The 20,912-nt window shown below is 49.6% G+C and overlaps 5 protein-coding genes across 5 annotated transcripts; 2 read left to right on the top strand and 3 right to left on the bottom strand.

Annotated features, from left to right (window-relative positions):
• Positions 1 to 2,082: 2,082 nt before the first annotated feature.
• On the bottom strand, positions 2,083 to 10,529 carry LOC6617597 (serine/arginine repetitive matrix protein 1). The gene is made up of 7 exons (XM_032726305.1): positions 10,366 to 10,529; positions 9,911 to 10,002; positions 9,165 to 9,839; positions 8,886 to 9,092; positions 7,387 to 8,690; positions 7,198 to 7,326; positions 2,083 to 6,485 (listed from the first exon to the last, which is right to left on the bottom strand). The coding sequence occupies exons 1-7, from the start codon at positions 10,377 to 10,379 to the stop codon at positions 5,535 to 5,537; spliced, it is 3,372 nt and encodes a 1,123-aa protein (XP_032582196.1). The 5' UTR covers positions 10,380 to 10,529; the 3' UTR covers positions 2,083 to 5,534.
• A 302-nt stretch (positions 10,530 to 10,831) lies between these two features.
• Positions 10,832 to 13,064, top strand: LOC6617596 (protein regulator of cytokinesis 1). The gene has a single exon (XM_002041873.2). It carries the CDS (start codon positions 10,854 to 10,856, stop codon positions 12,819 to 12,821), a length of 1,968 nt encoding a protein of 655 aa, XP_002041909.2. The 5' UTR covers positions 10,832 to 10,853; the 3' UTR covers positions 12,822 to 13,064.
• Positions 13,065 to 13,393: 329 nt separating this feature from the next.
• On the top strand, positions 13,394 to 15,820 carry LOC6617595 (protein regulator of cytokinesis 1). Its single transcript, XM_002041872.2, has one exon. It carries the CDS (start codon positions 13,661 to 13,663, stop codon positions 15,674 to 15,676), a length of 2,016 nt encoding a protein of 671 aa, XP_002041908.2. The 5' UTR covers positions 13,394 to 13,660; the 3' UTR covers positions 15,677 to 15,820.
• A 105-nt stretch (positions 15,821 to 15,925) lies between these two features.
• On the bottom strand, positions 15,926 to 19,348 carry LOC6617594 (zinc finger protein 845). The gene is made up of 4 exons (XM_002041871.2): positions 18,130 to 19,348; positions 17,132 to 18,071; positions 16,496 to 17,064; positions 15,926 to 16,432 (listed from the first exon to the last, which is right to left on the bottom strand). The coding sequence occupies exons 1-4, from the start codon at positions 19,214 to 19,216 to the stop codon at positions 16,365 to 16,367; spliced, it is 2,664 nt and encodes an 887-aa protein (XP_002041907.1). The 5' UTR covers positions 19,217 to 19,348; the 3' UTR covers positions 15,926 to 16,364.
• A 217-nt stretch (positions 19,349 to 19,565) lies between these two features.
• On the bottom strand, positions 19,566 to 20,678 carry LOC6617593 (probable 6-phosphogluconolactonase). Its single transcript, XM_002041870.2, has 3 exons — positions 20,456 to 20,678; positions 19,849 to 20,324; positions 19,566 to 19,735 (listed from the first exon to the last, which is right to left on the bottom strand). The coding sequence occupies exons 1-3, from the start codon at positions 20,592 to 20,594 to the stop codon at positions 19,619 to 19,621; spliced, it is 732 nt and encodes a 243-aa protein (XP_002041906.1). The 5' UTR covers positions 20,595 to 20,678; the 3' UTR covers positions 19,566 to 19,618.
• Between the last annotated feature and the right edge of the window lie 234 nt (positions 20,679 to 20,912).

The following is a 20,912-nucleotide window of genomic DNA, read 5'->3' as shown; positions in this document are numbered from 1 at the left end:
AAACTGCCAACTGTGGCTAGTATCTGTGCAGTTGAAGATATGTGTGCCAATAGCATGGCGATACTTATCCACGGATATCTACGAAATATGTCAAAATAGTTGTCGATGCCGTGCTCGTGGATAGCCACATAGTATATACGCTTGTCATACCGCCCACCCATATGAGTGGGTTCACATTGTTCGACCCGGCGGGCATGTGAAAAGTGTTAACTGACTTCGACTGACTGACTTACTGACTGGATGGCATGGATGGATAGATGGATGGAGGGAGGCTCTGAGGCGACCGAAACTACTGCCGACTGCTATGAGTTGACTTGGCCATGGGTGCACTTCGGCGATGGCCTGGGAGTTTCTCGCTTTTTTCTTTTCCCGTGCTCTCACCCCACTGAGACAATGGTTCTTTAATGCCGAGGCCTAAAAGCCCATTACACGGGCAGCCCGTGAATCTCGCGGTAAGTGGTAGCCTCCATTTCTTGGCCAAGCCGCGCACACGGGGCGTATGAGTAATCAAGGAAAAGCAAGCACGGCGCAAAAATCTGATTCCGAACGTGGTCAGTTCAGTTAAAAACATTCTACAAATTTAGAGCATAACTTTTATGGGGTTATTTCCAAAAATATTCAAACATTTTTGTTGCACATTTCCTTTCACAATTCCAAGAGCATTCTAATGCATTATTATATTCAAGCGTTCTTCTATCTTATATCACTTAGTTCATGTTGTATCTTTTCCATTGAAATATACCCCTGTTTTTCGCAGTGCATTCGAAGGGAAGAACCAAATCCCAGATTCGACAGGTAACATTTTCCCGGGGCGTTGCCATGATTCGCTGTTCTAATTTGCAAAAGCAAATCACGCTCGACGGCGGCAGCAATCTTGCATCACTCATGCCAGTCGCACGCCCACCAATTATATTTACAAACAGATTTAATTATAATTGAACAGAGCGCTTTGGTTAGCTGAAAGCAAAAAAAAAAAACAAACTAAAAACTAAAGCGATCCAAATGCAGCTAAAAAAAAAACCGCAAGCAAGGTACACCGAGCAAATGAAGCTGAAAATTATGATGATGCTGACTATGATGACGATGGGAACTTTGGGGTGGCAGTGGATCGAAGTGGGCTGCAGGTAGGCTAATCACAGACCTGGAGACAATGGTGTGGCGACAACAAATCCACAACAAAGCAAAACAAAACCATGGCCTTTCCGCTGAACTTGCACTTTGCATAATTGCATATTACCATCAGCCAAGACCAAGAATACTTCACACGATTATCCATGTGCATTGTGCGACTGGCCAACGACAAAGCCAAATCCCTCGCTCAAGCAGTGACCACCACCCCCATAATGGGACGTATCCCCGAGCTCCAAGCGACCTTGACCAAAGTACTTGCCCACAAGGAGCTTGGGAGTTACATATGTAGCTACAAACATATATGAGCTGAGGATGGACCTCGGAACTTTGGGGATCTACACCACATATGATTAGCTTGGAAATATCTCTTGATTGTAATAAGATCATTATGCCACATGAGCTGTATATGCATAAGTAGCTAAGTTGCCATAAAATATAGTTTTTATATTTATAAACATTTATCTTCCATTATCTATGAGCCACTCACTACTGAATAATGGTATATAACACCTTGTCTAATATTGTTCTACTCAAGATAATGCAACTCTTTATCAGGATACTTTGAGTTTGTTTTGAGAGTGGATTCCGCCATTAAATTACTATTGCCTACTCTACAGCGCAGTCCATGAAAATAGCACCAATTGAGTTACATGTGTATATCAAGGTTGGTGAGATGAATGGGGTTCGGCACTCGAAATGAATCATCTGCAATTGATTAGACGCGTCTCGTGAATAACGAGATTCGATGTCGCCAGCGATGAGTTCCAGTTCTCATTCACTTCGATTGAATGCGAAAATACAATGAATAGTTTGAAGATGCATGACATATCCATAAATCTCCAGACGAGGCACACATAAATCGCAGCTAGAGAGACAATGCCAGGGGCAAAGTTGTATTATCAACCTATTCCAACCAGAAAAAACCCATTCAAAAGACACTTTCGGTTTGAATGCTGTAAAAAATATACATATACAAATATATACAGGACTGGGTCTCTATATATATCATGTATTCTCATGTATATATCAGTTTATTTAGTCTTCTTCAAAAGTTCTTTGGCGAGCTGCCCGCGGAGCTTCCCTCGTCAAGTGGCACCTCGCCCACAATCTAACTACTTTCTGTAATTTATTCATTCCTTTTTTCTCATTTTTTTTGTTTTTTTTTTTTTGGTTTTTAAGTTGTTGTCATTCTTTTCGTTTCATTTGATTTGATTTTTTTGTACGTTCTTTTTTGTCAATTTTTTCTTTCGATTTGTACAAAGAATAGTGCTGAAAGAAAATTAGGTATAGGTTTTATATATGATTACAATTAGGTTAATATCTGGGTATCTCTGCTCTGCTCTAATGCATGTGCACGCGCGAGACAGAGACACAGCTATTGCGATGGTAAGAGATAGATATAGGTGTCAGAGAGAGAGAGAGAGAGAGAGAGATAGTTGTCAGAGAGCGAGAGAGAGGGGAATAGGGAATGTGATGGAATAAGGAGCATTGGGGGTACAGTTGCTTTTGCCATCGAAAAAAGTTCGAATTGACATTTTTAGGTTAGTTTTAAATGGTGGATATTACACGTAATTGATTTGGTGTGGCATGGGATTGGGTTAGGAACAGTTTGGCGTGATAACAGTGGCATAAACAATAAGGGGAGTAGAAAACTCAAGTTACAAACTATAACAAAATCAAACTAATTGTCTAGGGCTAACAAATCAAAAAACTTTGGGCGTGTAGAAACAGATATTATCGTTCAAAATGCTTAAAATTATAATAAATAAATTTACGGATAGGTTTCGTGCACACATAGAGAGTAACTTTCTAGATACATATATAGGTAACTAACATCGAATAGTGTTTGCATTTCTGCTAGTCGGTTCTTAACTATACACTATACACAGTTAAAATGTATTGGCGATTCGAACTGAAAATTTAAAGCTGGGAAAATGCGAGGAATATTAGGATGGTGGTGTTGTCTTGTGTGTGGGGCCAGTATCGAAACTAGTGCCCCGAAAATATAATGCACTTATACACTAAATAGGCGTTGATCACATCGCTCCAAACACTCCACTCCACTGCACTCTCCCCATCCCGCAAAAAAGCATTACAGCACTATACAAATTTATATATAGTATATCACACATAAATGACGAATCCCTAGTAATCTAATCGGACTGAGAATGGAGCGTTGGAGCCTGATCGCAAACCGATTTAACTAGCACTTAATTCTAGTATTTGATTTCAGAGTTATAGGTTTGCAGTTGTTTGAGGTGTACAAAATAAGAAAAGTTTTGGGAAAACGCTGGGGTGGATAAACAAAATTATTACGAGTATGTTGGGGATCTGTGGGGGTGGGGCCGTAATGGATAGTTGTTATATATCGTAATATATGTATATGCATAATAATAAGAATAATATAAAAATAATCACAGACTCGGATTTGCAAATTGGAATCATTTCAATTTTTGTTTTGTCATTTGCTTGCGCTATTTCGTGTTTTCCACTACGAGTACGAGTGTTCAGTTTGTTTCGACTTGGTTCTTAAAAAGCTAAAATCACTTGGAATAATTTTTAGATGTTTATACAGTTATGCTGCCGCACGCTTTTATGTGTGCACGTGGTATAATTGGTTTTTATTAGTCCATATATTATATCATATTGTGTGTAGCATTACGATTACTAGAGTTATACGTATGTATATGCCTAGGCATATACGACTTCTTTATGCGCTTCCCATTAAATCTTATCATTTTCTAGCGTTGCGACCCCTTCTCCGCATCAACAATTACCTTCGCCACACATATAGATAGTTAGATAGTTACATTTGTATCTCTTTGTGCCAATTACATCAATGCAAAAGTCAAGCTTGTACCGCATTGGGATTCGGATGCGTTTTTAATAGATTGATTTTAGTACATTTCATGTCATCTGCATTTGCGATATACCTCTACCTTTTCATTATCTAGTTAGCTTAGTTACAATAAAAATGACTCATATTAACGTATTCATTCATTAGCTTATCGATTGGGGTTTCCAGAGTTGCAATAGTTGCAAAGTACAATGCTTGCTGTCCAATTACAATGGTCCTTGCATATCTCTCTAGGATTTAAGTATACATATATATATTTATAATTCTGGGGAGCGGGAGTGGCAATAATTTAACAATCTCTTTAGTCTAGGCATTTCGCATTATCTTAGACGCAAGTAATCTAAGTGAAGTTTATGGCTGTTGTTCTAGATCGGACAATATGTTCTCAGCTTTCATAGGAAAGTGTGTGTGGTGTGTTTACATAAATGTGGCTAGCCGAATAGTGCGATTGTATTATGTACAATTACTTAGTATTACTAGGGTATCCATCATTGCTCATCATCAATTCTGCGGTTAACCAACGAAGACTTTATTCCGCTGATTACTCTTTAACTGGCCAGTTTGTTAAGTGAGTGATAAGTGGTATGTGGTATTCTATGTGCTATGCTATTGTATTTTATGGTTTGATCATTCTGCATTACCAATTAATCGGTAGCATTCTATGTGTCTGCGTTTTTCCAGGCCATTAAGGTATTGCTTTGTGTGTACAATTACGTTATATGCTGCAATATTTCAAGTTTATTAGTTAAACTAGTTCACAAACAAACATAGTTTCGTATGTGGTTTATAGTAGTTACAGAAAACACAAACGAACAGACAATAAATTTCATTTACAATCAACGGGGCACAATGTATAAAATAATTCAAATAACTAAAGGTAAATTTAAAGTAAATTCCTAAGAAGCATTTGCACTTCTCAACTTCTCTTTCTTTCAATAAAATCTTGTAGAATTGTCATCATAAAAAATAAGCGCTCAGTGCTTAAAACTAAATTGAAGTATTTATAAATAAATATATACAATATATGTAAATGTATATATAAATGTATGTAGAGGTGTAAATATTGTTCACTTGATTACATAGGCTAAGAACTATGAGCATGCATATAGTATGCACATTTGGGTCCTAGTTTGTGTTGCTAAAGTTATCTACGGTAATTGTTTTCTTGTCCAGGTCAAGCTTTAAGCATTCCAATTAATCCTACGTTTAAATACAAATAGCGATTAAGAAAACGAAGCACGTTTTAGTCATTGAAAAGATTTGTACACTTAAAGCTAAATGAATTCGCATACCGCATGTAGCACGGGGTAGAGACCCTCGCGCGTACCCACCAATTGTATGACATCTACATATATGTATTATCCGCTATTTATATAGACAGCTCAACTATTTATAATTTTTTAACTTAAGGCTAAAGTTTCGCTTACTGCACTACATCCCATCGTCGTACATCTCCTATCTACTACAGAGATAATCGATAATAGATATAGAAAACTATATATTCTTAAACTAAATCTTTAAACTTAATCTTAAACTTTTTCTTCTTTCAATCGTGCTTGAGTACGATGCGGGCGGGCGCCTTGGATCGCTGCTTGTGGCTGCTCCCGCCGCCTCCACCGCTGCTCCCTCCTCCTGAGACGGCCACACGCTTCTTCAGCCGATCGAAGATCCCTCCGCCAGATCCCGAGCTGCTGCTGCCGCCTCCTCCAACGCTGCCTGCTCCACCTTTCCGCTGCAGTGCGCTATCCTCTCCACCTCGCCTCCGATCCCGCTGCCTACCGCCGTGCGACTGCTGCTGATCTCCACCGCCGCTGCTGCTGCCATTGCTGGTCGGCTTGAGCACCACTCGCCGCTGGTTGGAGCTAAAGCTGGGCGCTGCTGTCGAGCTGCCGCCGCGCATCGCCTTGTGGTTCCGCTCCGGCGTGGCCGATCTCTTGCTGCTCGCCTTCTGCGGCGGCGGCGATGGCGTGGCCAACAAACGATCCTCCTCGTCCAGCAGCAGGTCATCGTCATCATAGTCCAGTTCCACTTCATCGTCGCTGGGCGTGCCCAGGCGCAGCATATCACGCGGCTTCGGCGGTGTGCCGCCGGCCACAGCTCCCGAACCCAGTACCACCGTTCTCGACGGCGCCGCTGCAGTTTGATGCTGCTGATGATGATGATGATGCTGCTTGGAGGATGGCGCCAGGTGATCGGTTATACTGCGCTTTGCCTCTGGCGCTATCTTCGCCGCCGTTAGTTGCTTGCGCGCCGGCTGCTGCTGCTGCTGGCCTTGGCCTGCCTGAGCATTGGGCTGCGATCCCTGTGCCTGCCTGCTGCGTACGCTGCCCGCATCCTGGTCGTCGCGACGCTTCAGCGAGATCACCTTGCGCTCGCCGACTGACGCGGCTGGCCGATGCTTTGACGCTGCTGCTGTGGGCGCTGCAGATCCTAGTCCGGCGACCACCTCCTGGTCGTCGCGGGCTGGCGAAGTGTTGTGCTGCTCGGCGCGTTTCTCCTAGAAAGTTTAGTTCGTTTGTGGATTTCTCTTGCTTTCGGATGGCTACAGTAAGCTACATTATTGTAAGACTAGCTTCGGCGGCCGAAGGATCAAATGCCCTTGCATACACTATATATTTTACAAGATTACCAACAAATCTTTAAACAATTATTAAAAATTGTTGTTAAGTCTTTTTTATTAGCTGTTCATAATATTTATTTAGCTTTGCGACCTTGTTTTGCTAAAATATGGTAAAAATTGATGAAAAACGTAATTTTAAGTCATTTTACCACAATTTTTGATCAAAAATAATCAATATTTTCGCTGTAACATTGGAAATAATGGTTCAAAAGTGGAATGTCATACCGCGTTGAATTTGCAATCAAAATTCCAATCGATCTGCATTCCAACTTAGAAACTTTTATTTTTGACCAATTTTCGCAAAAAATTATGATTATGGTTGAAAATGAAAAAATTTGTCAAAAAATGTATTTCCACTAACACTAAGCTTTGTTTATTAGCTGTAAAAATCAGTAATATTTTTAGCTCTGCGATCTTTTTTGGCCAAGTTCTGATTAAAAATCCCTTCAAAAACATTGATTTTTTGCCAAAACTACGTATGTATATTCTGGTCATATTCTAAGCCAACCCATCTCCTGCAAGGGCATCAAAATATTGTGGTATAGCCCGCACAACTATTAACTAAGTAAGTAAGAGAACAAGGACTTACCTCGTGTAACTTCTCCTCGGCTGCGCGCCGACGCTTCAGCTCCTTGTCTCGCATGATCTTCTCGCGCAGTTGCTTCTGCTTCTCGATCTCCAGGCGATAGTTGCGGGTCTCCTCGTCCTCGTCGCTGGGCTGCATTCAAAATGTGAAATTAATCCAGAGCCATAGGAATGCTTCATTAATTCCACTTACCATACTGCGGTTGCCTGTTTCGGATGGTCGGCCGCGCGGCTCGCCAGAGAATGGATTGCGGGCAGTGCCTCCTCCGGCCGAGCCACTCCTTCGCCGCTTGGGGGGCGCAGCTCCAGTGGATGCTGCTCCGCCCGCTCCTTGGACACTGGCGGTGCTTGCTGCACCACGATTCTCGTCTCTATCCCGACTGGATGCCCGTCGGAAACCTCGGTTTCCTGCCGCCCGATTGGCGCCATATCGCTCACGATCTCGCTCCCGATCCCGCTCCCTTTCACGATCCCTCTCGCGCTCCCGCTCTCGCTCGCGTTCCCTCTCCACGCGCTTAACGGGTGAGTAACTGCGACCACGGGAGCGACTGCGGCTACGTGTTCGCCTCCGTTCGCCTGCCTGGCCGGAGGTAGCTGCTCCGGTGGAGGAACCCGACGACGGCGGCGAGCGTTCCATGCGTCGCTTCTCAAAGTACTGCCGATTCTTGTTGATGAACTCCTCCTGCTGGCGCAGCAACTCGGCCTCGCTGTTAATGGCGGGCATAAAGTGCGTCTCCTTGATGAACTTGTTGGTAGCCGCTTCAACGCCGCCCTTGAAATTCGGATTGATGAGCACCTTGCTGACCCGGGGCACCGATGACGAGCCCTGCTGCTGCGGCGGTCCATTCGGCTGTTGCGGCGGCTGGCCAGGATTGACGGCCTGCTGTAGGGGATTGCCCGCCTGCTGCGGTGCTGGCTGCTGTTGTGGCGGCTGCTGCGACTGCTGCTGCTGGGGCGGCGGTCCTCGCATACCCATGCCATTGGCATAGTTCGGCGGTGCGCCGGGCATCATGTGCGGTGGCAGCGTTTGAAGTGGGGGTCGCTGCATGCGCGCATTGTCGCCCTGCGGTCGCCAGCCGTTGTGCGGCCGCATGAACTGCGGCGGATGCTGGGGTGGATGACCCTGGTCGTAGCCGTACGATGGCGGGGCGTTCCGATACAGCGGCGGACGCATGCCCGACTGCTGCTGGTGCGGCGACTGGTGTTGCTGATGTAGCCCAGGTCCCGGTCCCGGACCCAGAAGTGCTCCATTGCGATAGCCACCCGGATTGGGCGCATATGCCAGCGGCGGTGGTTGCAGCAGACCCACACGCACCTGTTCGTGCGGATGCGGCAGCAGGTGGGGCAGCACGCCTCCGTTCGGATTGTGACTGTGGTGCATCATGTGCGAATGCGTGGGAGTGTGGAGGGGAGAGGCAGGAGCGCTGTGTGGCTGTTGTGTGTTGGTCGGTGCTTGTTGTGGTGACTGGTTGGGTGGCTGAGTTGCCGGGTACTGGCCTGGAATTGGAATGAATGTCGGATTGCTCAGTGTTTGCTGTTGTTGTTGATGAACTTGATGGCTGGGATGGGCTTGCGGTATGGACAGGGTGAGCGGGGATACGGGAACGGTTAGTGGGAGAAGGCAGGCGGTGGTGGGAGCAGCACCCACTGGCGTGCTCATCAGAGCCAGATGCTGCGGTGGTGGAGCATTACCCGGCATGCCATATCGCTGTGGCGGCGGCTGCATCCCGGCCATGCCCATGCGCTGCTGCTGTATGCCGAAAATTGGCGAAATTGGCGACGGATTGCGTAGCAGATGGTGGCGCGTTCCGATTCCACGCGGCGGCTTGCCCATCTGGCTCTGTTGCTGCTGCTGCTGGCCATGCATGAAGCGTCCACCTCCGCCAACGCGGGGTTTATCTGCAATTAACAATGAATACACTCATTAGGTAAGGATTTGGCAAAGATGACTACCCCTCCCGCCGAACGCACCTCCATGGCCGTGGTGTCGCCGCTGCTGGTGCTGGTAGGGCGACATGTGTGCGTGTTCTTGATGCTGCCGCAGATTGTTGTCGGATCGCTCGCTGGCCGTCTTGTAGTTGGTGCGCTCCTCGCGCTCTTCGTCGTCCTCGCGCGGATCGGGTAGCTCTGAAATCACAGAGGCTGAGCTGGCGCTGGGCAGGCTCTCCTGCGATGAGGCCAGCAGCGAGCACAAGCCCAGTCCTCGTTCACCCTCACTCTGACTGCCAGCGTTCTCAGCTGGCTCCTCGCTGTTGCCATTATTCTGAGTCGCCTCCTTTTCGGCGCAATCAGCTGGAGGCGCTTCCTCCTTAGCTTGCTGTTGTGGGGATTCCGAGCGACTGGCTGACACCAGTTCATTCGCTGGCTCAGATTCCACAGCCGCGTGGGCTGCGTCAATTTGTTTCTCCACCTGAGCGACTAGAGGTTTAGCAGGAACAGGAGCCGGAGCCGGAGTTGAAGCGAGCTCTGGTTGCGCCACCTCTGCCGTGGCCGTGGCTGCAACAGTCGCTTCAGTCGCTGCAGTCGCATCCGCCTGCAATTGCTCCTTGTGCTTGCGCTCGTGCTGTCTGATCTGCTCCTGGGCCCACTCCTCGGCCTCGGCGCGCATCTGCAACTTCACCTCGCTGGTGACATCCTTTTCGAGCTCTGTGCAAGGAACAAGGGTATGAACTGTAGCCATCGGAGATCGATTTAACTATTCCATTGCTAGCACTCACCTTCGTCCGAGAGTAGCAACTCATCCTCGTCGGCGCCGAGAAGAGCCTGGTCATCGATGTCATCGCCCAGCTCGTAGTTGAGCAGGTCATCGCTGCGGATGAGATGCAATTGAGAAATGCGAGTTGAGAAATCATTAATGGCAAAGGAGAAAACCAAGGTGAGACTTTTCTCTCCTTCGAGGTTCCATTGAAAAAAATAAAAAATAACCACACGCACTCACACACATACAAGAGCACAGCCGGGGGGCATTCACATACATTCGCACACATACGCACACACCTACGCAGCTTGAAAATGTTATACACATGCATCGCCAACCCCCCCGCCCACGACAATGATTTTTGCATGCGATTTTCTCAGTCCCACCAACCGAACGCTAGCCAGGATCGTTGCCCAATCATTGGTGGCCATCGTCCATCGCAGGGTCACCCACTTTTTCGCATCCACCACTTACTTAATGTCCGACATTTTTTCGCCAGGGCAGCTGTTGACACTCGGCGGCGCGCGCGTGTGCGGGTGTGTGTTTTAAAGTAGAACAGCGACTGTCTACGGACGCGGCGCGGTGTTTTATAACATTTTGAACAGCCGTCTTGCGATCGAATCCATCTGATCAGTAACGCGCGCTTTTCCACTCGATAAGTAGGCACCCGAAAGGTATGCGAAAAGTTCGGGTCTTTTTCACACGCAGTATTTTTTTGAGGGATGCAATTGGTATTAGTGGTGGCAAGTACGGCGATAGGTATGCGTTGCTATCGGTATATATCGATATCGATGTATACTAGTTGCCATACCAAATACCAACTATTTTCTTATAACGCGTTATACGCAATAGAAAGTGAGTAGCATGAATATCCCTTATATTTGAGTTCCAGTGTCTAACGATGTGGCAACGCTGTCGCTTAACAGCATCAATTGGCCAGTGTTGTAGAGCGCACGAGTTTGATGTACAGTTTGAAATTTACCGATTTAAACAGCAACTTTGCGTCCATACTTTCTGATTCGAATCGAATTTCATGTTCACTTACATCCACCCACACACGAGAACACAACATAAAAACAAACAAAATGAACACAATGCTAACTAGCAAACACAAGGCAAGGATCCTTGCGCTGACGGGCGAGCACTTCGACGAGCTGCACGCAATGTGGTCGCGAATGTTCGAGCCGCAAGCCTGCGAGGATTGCCTCGCCCGTCTTGAGGATCACGTACACACATTCTACACGGATCTCCGGAAGGAGACGAGCGACAAGGAGCAGGGCATCCTCAGCGACACAGCCGGTCTGCGCAACGAGGCCAGCGGGCTAATGCGGCTGCTCCACAAAGCGGTGGACATTGGCGAGCGGCCGGACGATGTGCCGATGGACATCTGGTACAGTAAGCTGGAGAAACACATCGAACAACTGCGCGAGGAGCTGAACAGCCGACGGGCAGAGATCAGGGAGCTACTCCAGCAACAGCAGCAGCTCTGCGATGAGCTGGGCGAACGACCGCTTTCACTTCCAGCTGATCCATTGCCACTGCCCGAGGAGATGGACACCTTTCGGGAGCACCTCGCCCAGCTGCGCGGTCTGCGGGTGCAGCGCCTCAGGGATATGGACGAGCTGCGCCGGAACATCAATAAAAACATAAAACTACTCGAACTTCAATTGCGAACGGACTCGGAAAAGCAATTACTCAATGCGGATAACCAGAAGCTTACTCCCAACTCCTACGTGCGGCTGCAGGAAATGGACAGAGAGTTCGCCGACCAGTTGCAGGATCTAATCGACTGCATCGACGAGATGCGCGGCAAGATTGAAAGCCTCTGGCAGCGGCTCAAAATGACCGACGAATACGCCATTCGTCGTGTGCGCGAATCCACGTCCTATAACCAGTGCACCTACGACATATTGCGCGAGGAGCTGGAGCGCTGCCAGGCGCTGCGGCAGCAGAATCTGATTGCCTTCGTCGAGCAGCTGCGCATCGAGATCAACGAGTGGTGGGATCTTTCACTGAAAAGCACCAAAGAGCGCAGGCGCTTCACCACCTACTACTGTGATACGCAGACCGAAGATGTCCTCGAGCAGTTCGAGAAGGAGCTGGACAATCTTAAGGAGTTCTACAACAGTAACAGGAAGATATTTGAGCTATACGCGAATCGGGGCAAGCTATGGGCGCGCATGGAGGCCCTGGAGGCCAAGGCCAATGATCCAAATCGGTTCAACAATCGCGGTGGACAGCTGCTCAAGGAGGAGAAGGAGCGCAAGACTATCATGTCCCGTCTGCCCAAGATCGATCAACAAATCACCGAGCTGGTTCAGGTCTACATGAGTCAAACGAACACGCCGTTCATGGTGCACGGCGACGATATACTGGAGCGCATGTCGGCGGACTGGGAGCGCCATCACCAGTCCAAAAAGCAGCCATCCGCCCAGAAGAAGGATGTCAGCAATACGAGCGGCCAAATGAAGCCGCCAATGGTGCCTCTTACGCCCAATGCGCAGAAGAGCAACCGGGGCATCCATGGATCCACATCCTCGTTGAAGAAGACGCCGACCAAGGTGAATGCCAGCACCACGGCGAAGAGCACAGGGAATCTGCACAAGAGACGGCATCCACACCACAACACCAATAGTCCACAACCGGCAGCTGCGGCCAAGCGAAATCTAATCACATCGCTGGAGTGCAACAATGCAGGTCGCAAGATCGGTGTGAATGGGCAGAAGCTGCTCAAGTCGCCGCAGAGGAAGGTGCGCGTGCTGGAATACTCGGTGCGCCGGGGCAAGGGATCCGGCAGGCCGAGCACAGGGAGCAGGAATCCCCAGAAGATTCGTCCCATACCACAAATCCATGTGCGTCCGCCGTCCGGCGAGGAGAACGAGAGTCCCGACGAGGAGGTCGGCGACTTGGAGGCGGTCGTGGCCATATAATGGAGCTAGACTCTAATCACAACCAATGGCAATCGTTTGTGCAACTGATCTGTGTTCTATATCTACCTGTACTTAAGTATTTGGCTTGCAATTGCAGACTCATCGGATTTATATGCATATATGTATAGTGTTAGGGCTTTTCCTAGCGCAAAGACTATCTAAATTTACTATTTTTAAATGATTTTAACTATTTTGCACTAGCTGTGACTGCAAGAAGTAAATAAAAGTAAAAAGTAAAGTAAAGAGCAATTGTCCACATTTTAAATTTTAGTCAAATAAAAACGCTTGTTTACATTATACTGACTTGACTTCAATTTTACCAATTTACATGTGTGCAATGGGTTTTCTAAGGTCTGTGGGATGTTTATTAAGCGCCTATAAGAGAATATAACAAGTTTTTAAGGAGAAAGACAATAAATAGATCATTTAATTCGCTAATAAACTAAATAACGACTTTTAAATATTGAAAAATGTTTCGTATGCTCCAGCCCTGGTCTTGCCAGAAGTTACCGTCGCGTGGCAACGCTCGCCCACAACGCGGTGGCAACACGCTTGGCCGCCATTTCAATTTGAATTTACCGAAATTTCAGTCTAGCGTCATCGCGATTCATTCAGTTCGAAATTTCGTGCAGTGATGCACTCTAAATAAACCACAGTCCGCACATTCCCGACCCAATCCTGTCCAGCGTCGTGGGTCTGCGACACAACTGTCAAGTTAACTCAGACATGCTAGTTAAATAGTCTCCAAGTGAACACAACGAAAAAACAAAGCCAGTGAGCAAGAAAAGAAAATTGAACAAAAAAAAAAAAACACAAATTGCTCAACGAAAACAGAGAAAATGAACTCACCGAGCGCCATTGCGGTGAAGGCCCAGATCCTGGAGATGACGGGCGAGCACGTGGACCAGCTGCACGCGATGTGGTCGCAGTTGTTCGAGGCCAAGACCTGCGGCGAGTTCCTCCACCGGCTGAAGGACCATGCGAACAGCTTCTTCACGGATCTGCTCAATGAGTCGCGCGAGAAGCAGCAGGCGATCCTCAACGATATAGCCGCCTTGCGGGCGGAGGCCACCGACTTGACGCGCCTACTCCACGAGCCGCTGGACATTGGCGAGCGGCCGGAGTCCATGCCGCTGGTCGTTTGGGAGCTGAAGCTGGACAAGAGCATCGAGCATTTGCGCGAGGAGCTGGCCAGGCGGCGAGCGGAGATCTGTGAGCTGCTGCTGCAGCAGGAACAGCTGTGCGAGGAACTGGGCGAGCTGCCTCAGCCACTGTTGGCCGATCCACTGCCGCTGCCCGAGGAGATGGACGCCTTCCGGAATCGCCTGGGCCAGCTACGCGATCAGCGAGTGCTGCGCCTCAAGGAGATGGACCAGCTGCGCCAGGCCATCAAGCACGACATGAAGCTGCTGGAGTGCCTGCCACAGACGGACACCGAGGAGCGTCTGCTCAACCAGGTGGATTACTGCCTAACGCCGGAGACCTTCGAGCTCCTGCGCAACATGCAAAATAACTTTGCCGACCAGGTGAAGGAGCTGAGGGAACGCATCGATGATATGCGCGAGAAGATCCATGTGCTGTGGGACAGACTCCAGGAGACGGACGAGTATGCAATGCGACGCGTGCGCGAGGCCACGACCTACACCCAACGCACCTACGATATCCTGCGGGAGGAACTGCAGCGCTGCCAGGCCCTGCGACGGCAGAATCTGAAGACCTTCATCGAGCAGCTGCGCATCGAGATCAAGGAGATGTGGGATCTCACACTTAAGAGCCAGCAGGAGCGCAAGCGCTTCTCGAACTACTACAACGACTGGTACAACGAAGATCTGCTGGAGCTGCACGAACTTGAGTTGGACGACCTCAAGACCTTCTACAACAAGAACAAGGAGATCTTCGATCTGTACGAAAGCCGTGCCGAACTCTGGGCGCGCATGGAGGCACTGGAGGCCAAGGCGAGCGAGCCGAATCGCTTCAACAATCGCGGCGGCCAGTTGCTCAAGGAGGAGAAGGAGCGCAAGGCCATCACCTCCAAGCTGCCCAAGATTGAGCAGCAGATCACGGAACTGGTTCAGGCATACGAGGCGAAGGAGAACACACCCTTCCTGGTGAACGGCGAGAACATCCTGGAGCTGATGGCCGCCGACTGGGAGCGTCATCACCAGGCCAAACAGCAGAGCTCGGCGCGCAAGAAGGCCCCACCATCGGCCAGCAAGATAATGCCACCGCCGGCAGCGGGTTCGACGGCTCCACGCACGCCGCGCACACTGCGCAACATGTCGACCCTCTCGAGCTCCACCATGTCACTGCGCAAGACGCCGTCGCAGCAGCACCTCCGTCCACTGAACATCACCAAGAGTACGGGCAATCTGCACAAGCGCCTGAATCCGTCCGGCCTGCAGACGGGCCCCAAGACGCCCAACGCCAAGCGCAGCCTTATGAACACGCTCAACTCGATGAAGGCGTCGCCAGCCAAGCACCTGCTCGCGCCCAGCCAGCAGCATAACCAGCTGAAGAGCACCAAGTCGCCGCTGAAGCGCGTGCGCGTACTGGACAACACACTGCGACGCAGCGGCGGAATGGGCAGGCGCAGCATTGGAACGCGGTCCAGCAAGAAGGCGCGCACCAAGTCCAACGATCAGAACGCCCCACCCGACAGCAGTGACTACACAACGGACGAGAATCCCGAGCAGGGTGTCAGCTATGACGAATTCCAGCCGACCAGTCGCTCCTCGATGCTGCCGCGCCAGCGTCACCAATTGGCCGTGCCGCGAACTCGTCGTGCGGAGATGAATGCCAATCTGCCGGTGCCGCGGGAGAGCCTGATGATCGTGCAGCCGCGCAGACAGTTCTAGTTCCACTGGAGATTGACCAGCTTAACGCGTACCTACTACACTATTTCATAACAGTTGGAGTTTCTTGATGTATTTTCATTTTTTATTTTCTGTTTTACGTTTTCAGAATAAAATTAATGTGTGTTTTTTCGCTTGACCACAAGACTCGAGTGCATTTCACATTTCTATTTTCAGTCTGAAGCTCAGGAATTGGTTGGGAATTTGTTAATAATGTTTGCCAGTTTTCCACCAAAAAGAAATCGCTGTAGATTTCGATGTTTTACTATGTTTTCATTTATTTGATCATCAACTAAATTTGTTAATTGTTAGAGGGATGGGGAGCTATTCGGACTTTAATTTTAATATACCAATATACAATCGCACTGATGCAAGCTTTATAAAAAGATTCCAACCGCTAACACTGCACACTAAGTAGTGGGCAGTTCTTATTTGACTATTAAATACATATTAACACATTAAAATGGCCAGCAGGCACCACGCCTGCGCCAGTGATGAACCCTTCAATTGGCCAGAGCCCGGTGCGGAGCAACTGCTCCTCCTAATTCGGATACCGGTTATGTACAGAGGGAAGCTTAAGTCTACACTGGAATAGTTTGATGTTCGGGATGAGTTGGAGCCGTGTGAAGCCCAGCCGGAGCAGGAACAGGAGCAGTAGCAGTAGCAGGATCACGCACTTCACCATCGATAGCTATTTGCCCGCATCGCTTCCGCTCTGGCTGTGCTGGCTGCTTCCTCCTTGGTTGTACATGAGATGCGCTGTAGCGAAAACGACAGAGATGGAGTATGGTTACGACAAGGATGGTGCTATTCCCTACATACCCATAACGGCCGGCGGAAAGTTGAAGGCGCCAAACGGAGCAGGCGTATTCACTGCGGTGGGTGTAAAGTTGGCTCCATCGAACGTATTAGCTGGAGCTGCAGCTGTCGCATTGTATGTACCCGGCGAGTGAATGACGGTGGTCGACGATGTGCTCTCAGCACCGCCAGCTGCAGTCGCCGCCAGCTGGGGATCCAGTTCATTTGGATACCGTGCCGGCGGCATAACAACGGTGGTCAAATGCGACTGACCGCCATCGTCCAGCAGACCCGTGCGCTGCAGTCGACCCGTCTTCGTCTCGATGTGCTTGTTGTGGGCGCTCAAGCAGTGATTGCGCATATTGTACAGCTGCAGGAAGTAGGCATCGCAGTGCGGACACTTGTACCGCTCGCCCGTATGCCGCCGGATGTGCGCCTTCAGGTCGTTGCTTTGCGTGAAGCTCTTGGGACACTGGTCGCATTTGTACGGCCGCTCGCCGGTGTGCGTGCGCATGTGGATCGTTAGATTGTACGCGCGGTGGAAGCTCTTGCCGCAGGTATTGCACAGATTAGGTTTGGTGCCCGTGTGGTAACTGCAAGTCCAGGCAAAAATCGTTTAGATAACAAAAGAGAAAATACCGCAGAAGATTCATCACTTACCGCTCGTGGACCTTGAGATCGGTGGCACGGGGAAAGGCTTTGACACAGAAGCGGCACTTGTAGGGCTTCTCGCCGTTGTGGCGTCGCATATGCACGCGGAGGTAGTCGTTGCGGGCAAAGCTGTCGCCGCAGATGCAGCAGAGGAAGTTGCGCTGTCCGGTGTGGGTCTTTTCGTGCTCCCTCAGCTGCGCTCGCTCGCGGAATGTCTCCTCGCAGGTCTTGCAGGCGTAAAGGAAGTCGGTGTGCAGCAGAGTGTGCTTGCGCAGATAGGTCTTACTGGAGAAGCGCTTGGAGCAGTACTCACAAGTGTGCTCCGCCAGCTGCAGCTTTAGTTCGCTGCCCGGCTCCAGGCCCTCACCGTTGTGCTTGCTGACCTTGTGACGCTCCAAGGCGTCCAGGCGCGAGAAGGCGGCCTCACAGAGCGAACACTTGTGCTCCTTGTTGCTGTGCAGGCTCTGCACATGCGCCTTGAGGTGGTCGCTGCGCGCGAACGCCTTGGGGCAGTGCGGGCAGTTGTGGGGCTTCTTCTCCAGGTGCGACAGCTTGTGGCGCAGCAGGTGGCAGTGGCGCGAGAAGGTGCGCTGGCACACCTCGCAGCGGTTATCGGGATTGGGCTCGTCCTTGTTGCGCCGCCGCCGCCGCCTACCGGACGTGGCCCTCTTTAGCGGCTTTTCGCCATCCAGCGGCTCCTGTTTCAACCGGAATTCTCCGTCATCATCCTCCCCAGCATCCTCCTCGTCGTCGTCGTCGTCATCATCGTCAACGTCAAGGTCACTGTCATCGTCTGCAAAACCATCGAACCGCTCCTCATCGGTGAGCGGCAGCTCTCCGCTAACATGGAGCTTCATGAAGTCTTCCACTCCCATTGGCGCCTCGTCATCGCTGCCCACATGTTGACTCTCTTCCTTGATGCTGAACTGAGAGTCGCCGATGTGTTCGTCTAAAGAATGATGAATGGATTCAAGATTTCTATGTTTATCTAAGCACAGGACACTTACTCTTCACAGTCCGATCAATGGAAGTTTCCGCTTGAGCTTCCGCCTTCTCCCGCCGTCGACGCTTCTTCTCGAGCTTTAGCTGCATGGCCAGGTCGACTTCCTCCGCCTCCAGGCAGGGCTCCGGCTTGATGTGCAGCCACAGCGTTTGATTGGCCCCACTGGCTTCTTCGCCATCATCTTCGTTACTGGAAATGGGATTCGTATTGCACTGAAAGGCTTCCCCAACTCCTACATCTTCGTTATCCTCCTCGTTTAACAGCACCTCCGCAGAGACCAGCTCATCTCCGCCATCGCTGTTCATGGTATTCTCGTCCGCCGGCGGCCAGGTGCGCAGAAGATCCTCCTCCACATCCCGGTGCTGATTGCGTATGTGGCGCAACAAATGATCCCGCCGGCTAAAGGTGCGTTGGCAATGGGCGCACTGTAGACGTGCGGTCTGCTCGTGGCTGCGCGCCAAATGGCTGCGCAGCTGTCGGAGATGCGGGAAATGCTGCGGACAAAATTTGCACTTAAATTCCTCGGATGGCAGGCCATCTGTGCCAGCCGACGTGCCCTCCTTGGTCGTTCTGTGCACCTGGTTGCGGTGCAGCCGGAGCTCCAGGCTGTTGAGGAACTGGTCGTGGCACATTTCGCATGGCAGCAAGGCCAGCTGATCCGTCTGACTGGCCGCCTCGGCTCCTCGCGCCTTCAACTGAGGTGACCGGCCCAGCAATGCGACCAGCGAGCAGTAGGAGCGCTCCGCTTGCCGCTTGAAGCGGTAGGCGTTGCGGGCCGCCTCCACGCAGGAGCTGCACATATGTGGGGGCATCCCGTCGAACCGCTCGCACTGGTGCAGGGTGCACTCGTCCAGGATCCGGGCCAGATTGGCGTCCTGCTCGACGGGCGCTTCGTTGAAGATGAAGTGTAGCTCCCCCTCCAGCGTTACATCCTTCAGGCAAACGCGGCAGACGCGCTCCGGGTCCACGGTGTCCATTGTGGTCATGGGCTCCAACTGGGACACCAACTTGCTGACCGCCGGCTCAGTTTGCGCCTCCTGACACGAACCCGGCTCCAGCTGCGGCTGCGGGTGCGGCTGTGGCGTTGCCATGGCTGTTGCGCGTCCTTCGATCCTTGCTATTGCATCGACAATTAGCACAATTGCTGCTGCATTTTCTTAATTTTTCTTTTATTTTAGCAATACGATGCGTTTGTTGTGCTCGCGAGTGCCGTCATACTGGGTGCGCCATTTGTTGTGTTACCGACTGCGGGCACACTGCGCAAATATCGATATTTTCATGTTGCCGATAGCTTTTTCAAACCAGATTTGCATTTTAAAAACATTTTCAAAAAATTAAATAAATATATACAGAAATTTAAAAATAATTGTAAAATCACAATATTTTGAAAGATCGTTTATTGTCTCCAGCCGTAATGCCTCAAAAAATTAAACGCTCTCGAAGAGTATCAAAAAAATTATTATTTACAAGATTCGATAGTTAACTAAGGAATGTCATTTTAACGTTTCAATTTCTTTTCCAGCGCCCGCGTCCACAATCAACGTCAACTGCCCTTTAGTCGGATTCACCCACGCAGCGGGAAACTTCTTGTCCAGATCGACAAACACACTCTAAAAATATAAGAACCAAAATAAACCTTACAAATGAAATTTTTGAACTGATGTGAAAATTATCACATTTCTTGCTCATATTCTATTTCATCATATTAAGCTAAAGACCTCACCTTGACGACACTAGCTTTTGCGGCGCCCGTAACCACGAAGGCGACATTCCGGGCCTTATTGATCAGCGGCAGGGTGAAAGTGATCCGCTCGGGCGGCGGCTTGGGCGAGTTCCGGATGGGAATAACCAGGCGCTTTGTCTCCTGCAGCGTGGTTGGCTGCTCGGGGAAAAGGGAGCAGGTATGGCCATCGGGGCCCATGCCCAGCAGCAGCAGATCGAAGCGATCGACTTGACTCTTGACCTTCGCCTCGTAATCTGCGGCGCAGGCGTCCAGCGGTTGGCTGGTATCGGCGCGGACGAACTGGGACTCCTGAATACAGGGCAATTGGGTCAGCCACTCGGCCCTGTAGGCACCGTAAGTGGAATCGCTGTCATCCAGGCGAACGTACCGCTCGTCGCAGAAGAAGAACACCCAGTTGGTCGTTTTCAAGTTGCACGATTTCAGGGATTTCGTTAGCAACTGGACGAGGGAACCACCTGTAAGCGAACCAAGACACTTGACTTTGGGAGCACAAGTTTTTAGATCGCACCTGGCAAGGTCACCCCTCAAGTTAGGTTTATCACAAGCCAACCCACTTGACCTGCATGACCTGTGCGTTGATCCTCACCTGAAAGTCCCACGCTGAACTTATCATGTTTGGCCAACGCCTCCTGGGAGCAGCGCTGGAGAAGATCACCCAGGGCCTGAACTAGTTGCTCCTCCGAAGCGGACGGGATTACTTTTAGCGGACTCTTTCTCTCCGACATATTGCTTGATCTGATAATAAAACCCGACTCGACTTCGATTTGTCAGTAATCACCATTCCCTCTCTCAACTATCGATTACCAATTTACCAAATACATTAGACCGTTTCCGACAAAATGAAAGTAAAGTAAATCTTATATGGAAACATATAACTACCTATTTATAAAATAAAAACTAGCTTGATATTGAGCAAAAAATGAGTGCGTACTTGTGTGGTACAAAAATATAATATTTTAAGTAGGTATGAGGTAACTCTTTTCAAAACAGTCCAATAAAATTATATTGAATTTTAATGTTTAACTTAAGCCAAACAAAAAATA

The sequence above is a fragment of the Drosophila sechellia genome, chromosome X, assembly GCF_004382195.2.
Source record: "Drosophila sechellia strain sech25 chromosome X, ASM438219v1, whole genome shotgun sequence".
NCBI lineage: Eukaryota > Metazoa > Arthropoda > Insecta > Diptera > Drosophilidae > Drosophila > Drosophila sechellia.
Note: the sequence above shows the minus strand (reverse complement) of the source record. Positions and strands in the feature narration are given on the sequence as shown.